This window comes from Salmo trutta, chromosome 40 (genome assembly GCF_901001165.1).
Source record: "Salmo trutta chromosome 40, fSalTru1.1, whole genome shotgun sequence".
Taxonomy (NCBI): Eukaryota; Metazoa; Chordata; class Actinopteri; order Salmoniformes; family Salmonidae; genus Salmo; species Salmo trutta.
In genome coordinates, this window is record NC_042996.1 from 1817624 (window position 1) to 1831714 (window position 14091).

General features: G+C 45.1%; 2 protein-coding genes across 3 annotated transcripts in view; one reads left to right on the top strand and one right to left on the bottom strand.

Annotated features, from left to right (window-relative positions):
* The first annotated feature begins 1527 nt into the window (after nt 1-1527).
* On the top strand, nt 1528-10753 carry LOC115180390 (cysteine and glycine-rich protein 2-like). The gene is made up of 6 exons (XM_029742446.1): nt 1528-1618; nt 3199-3317; nt 5647-5815; nt 8777-8900; nt 9467-9560; nt 10535-10753. The coding sequence occupies exons 2-6, from the start codon at nt 3206-3208 to the stop codon at nt 10609-10611; spliced, it is 576 nt and encodes a 191-aa protein (XP_029598306.1). The 5' UTR covers nt 1528-1618; nt 3199-3205; the 3' UTR covers nt 10612-10753.
* Nucleotides 10754-10879: 126 nt separating this feature from the next.
* LOC115180389 (palmitoyltransferase ZDHHC17-like) overlaps nt 10880-14091 on the bottom strand; it is a 58616-nt gene continuing 55404 nt past the window's right edge. For both annotated transcript variants that reach the window (XM_029742445.1, XM_029742444.1), the window contains exon 17: nt 10880-13896. In XM_029742445.1, coding sequence (XP_029598305.1) covers nt 13758-13896 — 139 coding nt within the window. In that variant the 3' untranslated portion in view covers nt 10880-13757. The remainder of the gene's footprint in view (nt 13897-14091) is intronic.

Sequence of the window (14091 nt, forward strand, 5' to 3'; positions counted from 1 at the left end):
TCAGAGAAGTAGTTGGTGAACCAGGCGAGGCAATCATTTGAGAAACCAAGGCTATTGAGTCTGCCGATGAGGATGTGGTGATTAGAAATAAATAACATAGAAATAAACTAACTAGAAATTCCCCTAGTCACGCCCTGACCTAAAACACCAGAGAGAACCCCGAGAGCTCTGCACGGTCAGGGCATAACATTAGCAGCGAATGTGTGTGTGTGTGTCACAATCACCGAGCGGGGGATTACATAATGGACGTAACCCCTGAGACAAGTTAAATATCACCCACACCAAGCCAACCCACATCTTGATGAAGTGGAAAATCTCAGAAAAGGCTTTGCTCAGCATTATGGTTAATTTTTACACAACAGTGTTAACTAATGGAGTAGGGTGAAGTTTATGGGAAATTACACACTGAACAAAGATCAGTGTCTACAGGCAACTTCACCCAATACCATGTGAACTCATCCACAGAGGCACGACCCAGTACTACTTGGTTGCTGCAGGAACATTTAAAGTACAGAGTCCCTAAAACAAAAGTTGAGTTATAGCCTTGTTGTGGGTGCAGAGAGGGAGGGACTGTCTGCCTGTGAGTGTGTGCAGACTGGTATCTGTTTGAAAGGCCTGTGTGTTTCTATCTAGGCTGTCTGTAGGATCCTCCTTATCTGAAGAGCATACTCCCTGTGAGATGCCTCTGTGCCTGTCACTTTTCTGTTCCCATGATGAAGCTTCCATAATGATGTGGGAAACTTGATATTTGAACATCGGTGGCTTCTAACATTCCGACATTCAGCCTTGCCACCATAGATATCCATGTAGGATTCTGACAGTTTCCCGTCCATTCAAACTCAGCTACAGTACACAACAGTGTAGTGGTATATTGCAGATATATACATTCTGCACAGGTCTATGCAGATGATCACATCTTTACAATGCATGATCTACTCATGTGACTTACTATTCTATTGGATGACATTTTCAACCAATCATAGGACACCATTTCCAAATGAAACTGATGAGGCTATGTCACTGAATATGGTGTTTTTTATGTGAGAGCCATATACCACAGATATGACAAAACATTCATTTTTACTGCAATAATTACGTTGCTAACCAGTTTATAATAGCAATAAGACTCGACGGGGTGTGATATATGGCCAATATACCATGGCTAAGGGATGTTCTTAAGGCCAACGCTGAGTGCCTGGATAAACCACAAAACCCCGAGGTGCCTTATTGCTGTTATAAACTGGTTAGCAAGGTGATTATTGCAGTAAAAGACATGTTTTTTCATACCCGTGGTATACTTAATTAGAGCTGTAATTTCTGCAGACTATGACTAGGACACTGCAACACACCACCTCTAACCCTTATGGTTTCCTGCATGCATTCCAATTAAAACATATATCTGGCTTAACTCAGACAGGTCTAATGACTGGTATTCTTTATATGCTATATTTCTGACATGTTTTGTTAAAAGCAATGAAAGAGTAAAACTCTCCTCCACTGCCTGGCTAAACCACTCCCCCCTCCAAAACAACTGAACAGAGTAGTTTGTTGAGTCCGCAAAGGACACGACGTCGATACGCTGGGATAAAATTGAAGGATTCTCCCACAACAAATACAGGTCGGTACATTGTTTATCTATACAGCAGAGCTGAATCCATATTGGTGGCACGAGGGGGATTTATTTAGGTGAAACAGTTGGATTCTCCAGATAGATTGGGTCGACGATATGTCGATCAGGTGAAATAACTAGTTTGTTGCATAGAGTTTTACTATAGTCTTGGCTCAGACAAGTGGCTGGTGCATATTTCAGTTGGACCATTGATTAAACTTTTCCAAATAAATTGACACCTGTTTAGCCTGGTAAATGATCTATACTGTAGCAGTTTCCTGTACTGTCTGTCTTTCAGGATCTTGGGTTAGGCAACATCTGATGAGATTTATCAACAGAAATACAAATGGTTAAATCAAATGAAATAGTATTTGCCACATGCTTCGTAAACATGTGTAGACTAACAGTGAAATGTTTACTTACGGGCCTTCCCCAACAATGCAGAGAGAAAAGAGAATGAATAACTAAATAATAAGGAATAAATACACAATGAGTAACGATAACTTGGCTATATAACGTTACACGCGGTACCAGTACCGAGTCGATGTGCAGGGGTATGAGGTAATTGAGGTAGATATGTTCATATAGGTGAGATAAAGTGACTATAGGGTAGATAATAAACAATAACAGCAGCGTATGTGATTAGTCAAAACAGTTGGTGCAAATGGGTCAATGCAGATAGTTAAATAGTTAACTAATACCCACCCGGACTAACTATATAGCAGTTCTATGGCTTTGGGGTAGAAGCTGTTCAGGGTCCTGTTGGTTCCAGAATTGGTGCATTGGTACCGCTTGCTGTGCGGTAGAAAAGAGAACATTCTATGACTTGGGTGGCTGGACTCTTTGACAATCTTTAGGGCCTTCCACTGACACCGCCTGGTATAGATGTCCTGGGTGGCAGGCAGCTCGAACGCACTACCCTCTGTAGCGCCTTGCAGTCGGATGCTAAGCCGTTGCCATACGGAGCGGTGATGCAGCCAGTCAAGATGCTCTAAATGGTGCAGCTGTAGAACCTTTTGAGTATCTGAGGGCCCATGACGAATCTTTTCAGCCTCCTGGGGGGAAGAGGTGTGTTGTCCTGTGTCGACCCGCTCCACTACAGCCCTGTGGATGGGGGCGTGCTCGCCCTCCATTTCCTGTAGTCCACGATCAGCTACTTTGTCTTGCTGATATTGAGGGAGAGGTTGTTGTCCTGGTACCACACTGCCAGGTCACAGACCTTCTCCCTGTAGGCCAGGGATATTCAACTAAATTCAGTCGCGGTCCAATTTATTTTCTTGAGCAGATGGTCAGGGAGCCGGAACATAATTACAAATCATTTGTAGACAGCAAATTGACCGCTAGAAGCCCAAACGGATAACATTTGACTAAAACATTTCAAACCTTGCTTATGTTTGTTTTCCTCTGTTTCTCCTTTCGGAGTAGGCTGAAGTTGCCCCTAGACTGTGATCTTGGGTCAATTTCCCCACTAATGGTTAAGGTTAGGATTGGGGGAGGGGAAACTGATCCTAGTTCTGTACCTAGGGGAAACTTCTTTTAAGTCTCACATCATGTCTCTCATCCCCTCTGCACATGTTTCTCTCCAACAGCACCAACATGCCAAACTGGGGAGGAGGTAACAAGTGTGGTGCATGCCAGGGGACGGTGTACCATGCCGAGGAGGTGCAGTGTGATGGGAAGAGCTTCCACAAATGCTGCTTCCTGTGCAGTGAGTGCGACCTCATTTTCTCTCCTCAGTGTTGGATCAGCCTAACTGGGGTGCGTTCAGTAGGATGCAACATTTTGGAACGTTCTATCTGCAATATTCGACAATGTTTGGCTACTGAACGTGGTGGCCCTGTTAGTCCACTTTGTCCCTGTCAAGAAACAAGCCCCAGACAATTGTGGAGCTCTGAAAGGATTGGACAGATTTAAGCAGCCGCAGAAATATGGTTGTCATTCTACCTTTCTTCCAGATAGGCCAGGTGGAAGTTTCACCTTATTGCTTAAACCTATCCCAATCAATAATTTCAGATCAGATCTACAAGTGTGTAGTGGTTAGACTAGAGCAGGGGTATTACAATCTGACCCTACGAGGTCCAGACTCCTGCTGCTTTTCTGTTCTACCTGACAATGAATTGCGCCCACCTGGGCTGCGTTTACACAGGCAGCTCAATTCTGATGTTTTTTCCAGTAATTGGTCTTTTGACCAATCGCATCAGTTATTTTTCTGAGCTGATCTGATTGGTAAAAAAAAATAGAATTGGAGTGCCTGTGTGAACACAGCCCTGCTTTCCCAGGTCTAAATCAGTCCTTGATTAGAGGAAATAATGAACAAAAGTAGTGGAACTGGCTTCGAGGTCCAGATTAGAATTTGAAGGGACTAGATGGTGTCTGGACAGGGCATGTGAACCCACGGAGTCAACCTCCATCTTGAATGGTCTTTTCTGTCACTTTAATATGAATGGGAACCATGAGAAAGGAACTATACTTTGAGGAAGTTATGATAGGGGTCAAACTGAAGTTCACCAATCTATGCAATGTATCATGCACAATGCATTGTGTTTCTCATCTCATCCCATAGCTCAGTAAATAGTAAGTGGACATGGTCCTGCTAGCCATCTGAGATGGTGTGTGTGCCCCTCCTTCTCAGTAAAGAAGACGTTTTGGGGACCTTAACTGGAGTGTACACACAGAGCGCATGCTGTGGATGAGCACTCTGCCATCAAAGCAAGCGCAAAAACAATCTGTCCCAGAAATGAAGTATTTTTGTGGGGTCCTTACAAAACTGGCTTTGTTTAGAGCAGGCAGACCTATAGATGAGTTAATGAGCAGTGGGAGCCAATATGTGTGTCCCAAATGGCACCATATTCCCTACATAGTGCATTACTTCTGACCAGGGGTCATAGGGTAGTGCACTATATATGCATTAATAATGCACCTACCTCCAGTTTTGCTGAACTCCTTATCATAGTAAATGAACCACACTATTTAGATGCCATTTATCAAATGGTAGTTATACAGTGGTAGTTTAGGTAGTAATGGTAGTTATACAGTGGTAATTTAGGTAGCAATGGTAGTTATACAGTGGTAGTTTAGGTAGCAATGGTAGTTATACAGTGGTAGTTTAGGTAGCAATGGTAGTTATACAGTGGTAGTTTAGGTAGCAATGGTAGTTATACAGTGGTAGTTTAGGTAGCAATGGTAGTTATACAGTGGTAGTTTAGGTAGCAATGGTAGTTATACATTGCTCTTGCTTGTACAGGAAGTCTAAGTTGTGAGAGATAAAATAATATACTGTCTTAAACATTGTAAATGAAAATGATTTAATCTGGAGTTAAAGGTGAATTGTAGTTTCAGGTAAATGTGTGCGGGAACACCTTTCTCCTACATACTCAAACCGGAAGCCCCCATACTATTTCACCTGTAGTCAATTCATACAGGATGCTTTGAGAACCCTGACCCTGGCCTGAGGGGGATGGTAGTGGGGACAAAAGGACTGTGTTGATTCAGATTGCACCTGATGCAGTTAATTGGATTAAAGTAGGACACAATCTGAATGAATGCTCTTAGTTAAAATGCTCTCTGTCCCTTTCTCACTCTCTCTTATTTCATTTCAATTCAACAGGCTTTATTGGGATGAGAAACATGTTTACATTACTAAACCAAGTTAGATAAACAAAAGTGAAATAATCAAATAGTAAACATTACTCAAAGTTCCATATGAATAGACATTTCAGATGTCACATGATGTAACTAGAACTATTTGCACAAAGTGCAAAATAAAAAATATGGGTTGTATTTACAATGGTGTTTGTTCTTCACTGGTTGCATTTTGTTGTGGCAACAGGTCACTGATCTTGCTGCTGTGATGCACACTGTGGCGCTCTCTTTTCTCCCCCTCCTCCTTCCTGGAATGAGGGATAATATCCCATTTAGAAACTAAATCCACCATTGAGGAATTAACATATTTTTAGGGAAACTTGTGACAATTCAGTATCCCTCCAGTTACAATGCAATGTGTTGTTCAGACAGCTTTATTTTTCCTTCCTATCCAGTGGTCTGCAGAAAGGGTTTAGACAGCAACAATGTGGCCATCCACGACACTGAGATCTACTGCAAGTCCTGCTATGGCAAGAAGTACGGCCCCAAGGGCTACGGCTACGGTCAGGGAGCTGGGACACTCAGCATGGACCGTGGAGAGAGACTGGGGATCAAACCAGAGGAGTACGTGTGTAGTATATACAAAGCTCTGGGGGTGGAGTTTCCCCTTGGTACAGATCTAGGATCAGCTTCCCCTCCCCCAATCCTAACCTTAACCATTAGTGGGGGAAATGCAAAACTGACCCAAGATCAGCATCTAGGGGCAACTTCGCCCTACACCATATTCCTCTCTTCTGTTTATTGGTTACTGTGTGGTTGTATGGTAAATCAAGTTACAATGAAATTGTATTCTGTCACGGATTATGTGGGCGGCGAAAGCCTAGCGGTTAAGAGCACTGGGCCATTAACCGAAAGGTTGCTGGTTCAAATACCCGAGCCGACTAGGTAAATGTGTCCTTGAGCAAGGCACTTAACCCTAATTGCTCCTGTAAGTCGCTCTGGCTAAGAGCATCTGCTAAATGACTACAAAGGGAAACCCAGCCGTCGGATTAGACCTGATGCGATTGTTCTTTTATTATTAATCATTGGTTCTGATGTGCATTTTCACTGACACACAATTGCTCAACAGTTATCCAAATGGTTCCCTGATCATCTGAGGAATACTGTGTAAACTTCCAGAGTTCAGCCTAGGATACATTAGACTAGAGCGCATACACATCTGTCAAAATAAACTATAAACAAACAACTATAAACGTATATAGACACTTAGAGTACTGTAATCAGGGTTTGTATTTAGAACACATAAACATAGGTGTACTGAGCTAGGATCAGATTTCCCTTTTAGATCATAATGAACAAGATGACATGGACAGAGAGGACGTGATCCTAGATCAGCACTCCTAATCTGAAATGCTTTTTGAATATGGGCCCAGACTCATATTGCAGCATGACACTCTTTCTACGAGACCTGGGAATAACCTGATAGTCAGAGCCGTGGTAATGGCCAGTAAACTCCCAGTCAGTCAGTCAGAGCCGTGGTAATGGCCAGTAACCTCCCAGTCAGTCAGTCAGAGCCGTGGTAATGGCCGGTAACCTCCCAGTCAGTCAGTCAGAGCCATGGTAATGGCCAGTAACCTACCAGTCAGTCAGTCAGAGCTGTGGTAATGGCCAGTAACCTCCCAGTCAGTCAGAGCCGTGGTAATGGCCAGTATCCTCCCAGTCAGTCAGTCAGAGTCGTGGTAATGGCCAGTAACCTACCAGTCAGTCAGAGCCGTGGTAATGGCCGGTAACCTACCAGTCAGTCAGTCAGAGCCGTGGTAATGGCCGGTAACCTACCAGTCAGTCAGTCAGAGCCGTGGTAATGGCCGGTAACCTCCCAGTCAGTCAGTCAGAGCCGTGGTAATGGCCGGTAACCTCCCAGTCAGTCAGTCAGAGCCGTGGTAATGGCCGGTAACCTCCCAGTCAGTCAGTCAGAGCCGTGGTAATGGCCAGTAACCTCCCAGTCAGAGCCGTGGTAATGGCCAGTAACCTCCCAGTCAGTCAGTCAGAGCCGTGGTAATGGCCAATAACCTCCCAGTCAGTCAGTCAGAGCCGTGGTAATGGCCAGTAACCTCCCAGTCAGTCAGTCAGAGTCGTGGTAATGGCCAGTAACCTCCCAGTCAGTCAGAGCCGTGGTAATGGCCAGTAACCTCCCAGTCAGTAAGTCAGTCAGAGCCGTGGTAATGGCCAGTAGCCTCCCAGTCAGTCAGTCAGAGTCGTGGTAATGGCCAGTAACCTCCCAGTCAGTCAGAGCCGTGGTAATGGCCAGTAACCTCCCAGTCAGTCAGTCAGAGCCGTGGTAATGGCCAGTAACCTCCCAGTCAGTCAGTCAGAGTCGTGGTAATGGCCAGTAACCTCCCAGTCAGTCAGTCAGAGCCGTGGTAATGGCCAATAACCTCCCAGTCAGTCAGTCAGAGCCGTGGTAATGGCCAATAACCTCCCAGTCAGTCAGAGCCGTGGTAATGGCCAGTAACCTCCCAGTCAGTCAGTCAGAGCCGTGGTAATGGCCAATAACCTCCCAGTCAGTCAGTCAGAGCCGTGGTAATGGCCAATAACCTCCCAGTCAGTCAGTCAGAGCCGTGGTAATGGCCAGTAACCTCCCAGTCAGTCAGTCAGAGTCGTGGTAATGGCCAGTAACCTCCCAGTCAGTCAGAGCCGTGGTAATGGCCAGTAACCTCCCAGTCAGTAAGTCAGTCAGAGCCGTGGTAATGGCCAGTAGCCTCCCAGTCAGTCAGTCAGAGTCGTGGTAATGGCCAGTAACCTCCCAGTCAGTCAGTCAGAGCCGTGGTAATGGCCAGTAACCTCCCAGTCAGTCAGTCAGAGCCGTGGTAATGGCCAGTAACCTCCCAGTCAGTCAGTCAGAGTCGTGGTAATGGCCAGTAACCTCCCAGTCAGTCAGAGCCGTGGTAATGGCCAGTAACCTCCCAGTCAGTCAGTCAGAGCCGTGGTAATGGCCAGTAACCTCCCAGTCAGTCAGAGCCGTGGTAATGGCCAGTAACCTCCCAGTCAGTCAGTCAGAGCCATGGTAATGGCCAGTAACCTCCCAGTCAGTCAGTCAGAGCCGTGGTAATGGCCAGTAACCTCCCAGTCAGTCAGAGCCGTGGTAATGGCCAGTATTCTCCCAGTCAGTCAGTCAGAGCCGTGGTAATGGCCAGTAACCTCCCAGTCAGTCAGTCAGTCAGAGCCGTGGTAATGGCCAGTAAACTCATCTACTGTACACACAGGGCTGTTTACCCAGTCTGGCGTCAGGTGGTTGTTGTTATGAAAGGGCCCCATTTATGTAACCTAACCACCGGCTCCTGGGCAGCCCTGCTGACCCTCTTCTCTCCACACTGTCCCCGACACAAAGCCTCCTATTCAGGGACTTTGGGGCAGGCGGTTCCCCTTCGTTAGGGAGCGCTCCAGGGTCCCAGAGTTTACCCAGCGCCTACCCAAGCCTGACTCCTTGGTCCTGGGGACGAGAGGGGCCTGGTGCGTTCTATAAAGAACCAGAGGGGATCTGTTCCCCTAACTTCTCTAATGCTGTTTGTTTGTGTACACCTTCAGGACCCAGTGTCACAAACCCAACACCAACCCCTCCAAATTCGCCCAGAAGTTCGGGGGCTCGGATAAGTGTGGCCGGTGTGGGGAGTCCGTGTACGCTGCGGAGAAGATCGTGGGGGCAGGCAAGGTGAGCGGGGGGGGGACGTAGAGTAAGTGGAGCAGGGAGTTAAGGTTGAGCCAACTGTAGTGACCACCATTGATTGAAAACAGGTGAGTTTACTATTGCAAGGGGCCAATTGGATGGATTCACGGCAGGAAATTCATAAGACAGAAATCAGAAATGTTTCTGGCTTAAGCTTTTTCATAAACTCTGGATTTGGAGGCCTGGTTTCCAGGCAGCTGGTGTAGAAGTCTGCAGTGCTGACTGACTGACTGGGGGGAATTCAGGCAGATGTAGGCCATCACGTCATGGCAGGCTGATGTAATTTTAGCTTGACTTTAACTAGTGTTACGCTGCATTCTGCGGCTCACAGTGAGAGGAAATGTACAGTATGTGAAGGATTATGGCAACACAATAGGAATCCTTTGATAATCAGATCTGGTGTCCAGATGTTAGAACAATGCCTGAATGATTTGTACATGTGTAGTATACTGCTGGAGAATGAAAAGCTTTGGAATCTGTCCTCAATGCACACATTCCTGTCAATTATATCATTCCCCAGTAATGAATAAAGTATTATCTCATCTTAACAGCCATGGCATAAGAACTGCTTTCGGTGTGCCAAGTGTGGGAAGAGCCTGGAGTCTACCACCCAGACAGAGAAAGATGGAGAGATCTACTGCAAAGGTGAGACATCGGGTTTCTAGATTCCCTTTCAGGCTTGGGCCTGCATGGTCACCAGTGTAGGGTGAAGCTGATCTTGGTTCAGGTTTAGGATTGGGGGAGGGAAAGCTGACCGTAGATCTGTACCTAGATGACACTTCACCCCGGGGCAGTCACCAGAGCGAAGGAACCCCACCCACCATAGGCAGATTACATGATTATACCTGAGGCACAAGAACTAGATGTTACATAAAAGCACTGCAAAACAAAACCAGGAGCATTATACTATTAGCAGAGGGTATTGGAGGCCATGTATTCTAGCTGTGTTTGTGTGCCTGGGGTTAGGATAGAAGGCTCCGGACTTTAAGCCTGTTTAAGTGTTTGTTACCCTTTCCATGTCACCTGGAAATCTGACCGCTAGAATTCAAGTCACGATGCCCTAAACATTCCAAATCCACCACGCACACAGTCCCATACACACACACACACACACACACACACACACACACAGCACTTAGGGTTTCTTTTATTGAAGCTTAAAGGGGAAATCTTAGACCCTGTAAACACCCAACTTATCCAGCTAATCTGACTCAGTTGTAATACCATGTAAGAACTGTCATACAAAACCATTGAGCCGTTATATCCACAACAGCTGTGTAATCATGAGTGCAGATCAACTTGTATCACAAACGTTTTGTCAAACCCGAGTATGTACAGGGACCCAGAGCCAACTGGCAGATTGATCAGTTGGCTTTTAATGTAGCGCCCACGCAGCATTGAGATCAGGCTCGTTTTGTGCCGTTTGATAACTTAAGTATTCACTCCTCATTGGATCAGAAAGAGAGCTCACAGGGAAACATAGTCCATTGCAAGGTTACTTTTCACCAGTGTTGTATTTAACACAGCTTTCTCCATTGCAATCACCCTTTGACCGACGTAAAGTGACATGTTTTAGGATGCATCAGCATTTCCATACTCATTGTTTTCTTTGTCCCCAGAATGTTACGCAAAGAACTTTGGTCCCAAAGGATTTGGTTATGGCCAGGGAGCTGGAGCTCTGGTGCATGCCCAATGATGACCACCCTCAAGACGATGCATTTCTGACAGTGAAAACCGCTGTGCCTATGCTTCGTTGTTTAAAGGCTGGGGGGAGGGCCATAAGAGAGGATTTACAAATATACATTATATAATAAATAAAAAGCTATTCCAAAAAACAACTTTAGTATGAAATATTCCTTGCAGATACATGGGGGAAGAGCTGAACTTCAAAACCGACATGTTTTGATAGCTATAATCAGAACACATTTAGCCTTAAAAGAAAACACAGGAGAGCAACACAAATGTGTATTTTCACATTTGAATGTATTTTATTATTAAAGCCATTAAAATTGAACCATGCCCAATATATTAACATCTGAAGCAGGGTTACGGTGATGTCCTGAAGAAGGCGGAGAGGCACTGTAGATGATCATGTGCTTTTCACATGGTGGCAGCTGGGGGAAAATGACATTTGTTGGAAGAGCCGGTGTGAAAAGCCTGATCCCAGATCCATCTGTGCTCTTGACAACTCCATTCCTCATTGTCAAGTCAAACATGTTTGGCATGACAATGAGTGACAAGGAATTGGCATGTGTACAAACAGTGGCACTCAGGCTAGTGTGAATATTTCTCTGGAACAGAACCTGGATGAGCTCTACACCTGTAGGTTGTTTATGATGATCGCTGAGCTCCTTTTAGATATACGCAGCAGTAGGTGAGCCTGCAAAATGACCCACTGTGTCCCTCACTGATGTTGACATGACCCCACAAGATGGTAGACCTTTTAATACCATAGAGGACTCTAGTGACCAAAAGCCTGTTTTAGCACAGGCAGCGCCATTGAGGACTTTCACCATTTTGAAGTAGTCAACTGGGTGTGACTTCCTATAGTTTAAGGAAGGGTCGCATAATTCCATCCAGGTCACCACCAATGAATTATACTCGTGGGCAAACACCCCATACCTGCAGGTGGTGGTAAATCGCCAACCGTGGCGTTTATACTGTACCTATTCAAACAACACACTCCAGGTGGCAGTTTGCCAACTGTTAAAATAGAAAATGTACTTCAAAAATTGAGATTGCCTCAATGGTGCGTCCCGTGCTCTGACGTCATAAGGGGATACAAACAACGATGTGATGTCTAAATCCATGCTTCATACCTCTCAATGTTATGCTGGATTTCAGTTTAGAAAAAAATACTGTCATTATTTCTCTTGCTTTACAGCTTGTACATCCAGTGGTGTAACAAACCCAGCATTATGACATAGAAAAAACCTTTACTTCGAGTATAATCCAACCGCCAGCATGGAACATTAAAATATTACACTTCAGCAGGCTGGACCAGACTTGATATCTGGTGCCTGCAGACCGAGAAAGAGGACTTGCACTAAAGATAAACACACTGGATTTAAAAAACAAAAGCGAACATACCGAAGAAAGTACTTGTAAATACTGAACATTCACTATATACAGACACATGGCTATCACTGGGCAGCTTGGATGGCGAGGGGGGGGGTGTGTGTGTGAGGCAACAGTATGGCGACATCCCAATGTCCAAGCACCACACATGCAGTGTAGTTTGCAGGGTTAAAATGCCTTTAGACAGCAGTGTCGGACATCACTAAAAGCTACAGTCATACAATTGGATTATGATCGGGGAGTTCTCTCTTCCATCTGATTGGATGAAATCAACGTTTTAAAAGGAGCAGCTTCAACTGACAAAATAAAATCACTCACCAAGAAAACTACATGGTTTATGTACAGATGGACATATTTTACATTTCAGTCCGTCCTTGTGCTGCGTAGAGACAACTAGCGGGAAATGTAATGACCAATAACAGATGAGAACCCAGAGGAAGGGGCAGGTCTCGGGCTATATACACCTTTTTCTCATTGGGCCCAAGCTCCTTCAATCGGTAAACATTGAAGTGTGCGGGGGGAGTACGCCTGTATTTCTTCAGTAACGGCGAGACCGGAAACAAAAAAGGTGATCAGTGCATTGCCATAGGCAGGCAAACAAACAAAAGGACCCCCCTCCAAAAATAAAATAAGAATACACACATGGAATGAACCTTTGTTGTAAACTCCCAGAACCATCCATTCAGTCTGGGATGGAATGGCCTCATCTTCCCCTGACTCTAGTTGATCTCTCATTAACACTACTCTTATATTAGTGTGTGTGTGTGCCTACTTTTCTAGTGAAGGTCTCAGGGCACCATGTCAGACATCCATATACGATTTATTAGCTAATGTTTTCTTGATAAAAAAAACAAATTTAAAATAAGATGGTACAATAACATCATTTGATCTATAAATAGAGTTAAAATAAATATGCTTGCATCACATTATAAGTAGGATGTCGCTCCTGTCTGCACCTTCAATACCTTGTGAAAGAGACCACTGGGAATAGACCCCCCCAATGATTGCAAATGCCATTTTATGACATACTGACAAGTTTAACAACTTTGGCAATTCTAAGCAATCCTTAGGGTAACTTGCTCAAAGACTTGAACGACAGTACATGACCATGCAATAGTAACCATCTCTTATCAAATCCTGCTTATTAAGAACCAACTTCTTCCTTAAAAGGCCTTCCTTCCTCAGTCTCCCTAGCCACCACAGTTCTAAAAGGAACAATAGAGTTTTGAGCAACAATAAAAAACTGAAAGACAAAAGAAAAATCTGCAGGGCAATAAGATGGCTGATAAAAAAAAATTGATGTGAAAAATGTATCTAAAAATGAAATGGGAAAATAAACCAAAAAGGGAGAAAAATGATACTGCCGTCAACCGTACTGCCTTCACCACAGCTTAATGACTAGTACAGCAAACAAATATTCCTTATTTTTATATTCTCCTCTGCCTCTCTCCCTGCCGCGTCTGGCAGCGGTGCACCGTCCATGGGCAGGAGAGACGAGGGGGGACCAGCAGAGGAGAAGGCCCCCCCAGGAGGGGCTCGGAGGTCATGGTGGGTACAGTAATGGAGGTGGTTTCATATAGACTAGTAGTAGGTGTTGGTCTTATGGTGGTGTCCCGTAACAGCATGCTAGTTCCTGGCTGGTTCTCTCAGTCTGAATCGGTGAGGAAGGAGGTCTGAGGGGAGTGCTCCAGAGAACAGCCTGGCTCCGATATTGAACCCTGGGGAACCCCCTCCCCCTCTAGACACCGTCGCTCCACCTCTCCTCTACACCAGCTGGTAGCCCGACCCGGACGTCTGGTCGTACTCGATTGTGTACTGTGTGGTCCAGTCTATCGCCTTGGGCCGGATCAGGCCACAGCAGCGAATCTCAAAGAAGTCTATGAGGTTCCGTACACACCCGTGACTGCAGAGAGGGAGAGAAATTAAAATGTTGACATCTTGACCTAATAACTACTTCTACATGTGTTAGGGATCGGATCCACTGATACAAGTACTACACATTGTGTATCAGGTTAAGTTTTGGTAGGTAGTGCAGCTTTGCTAATATCAGGGGAATATTAGCAAACAGGAATTCGGGGGACGATGCTAAATCATGCTA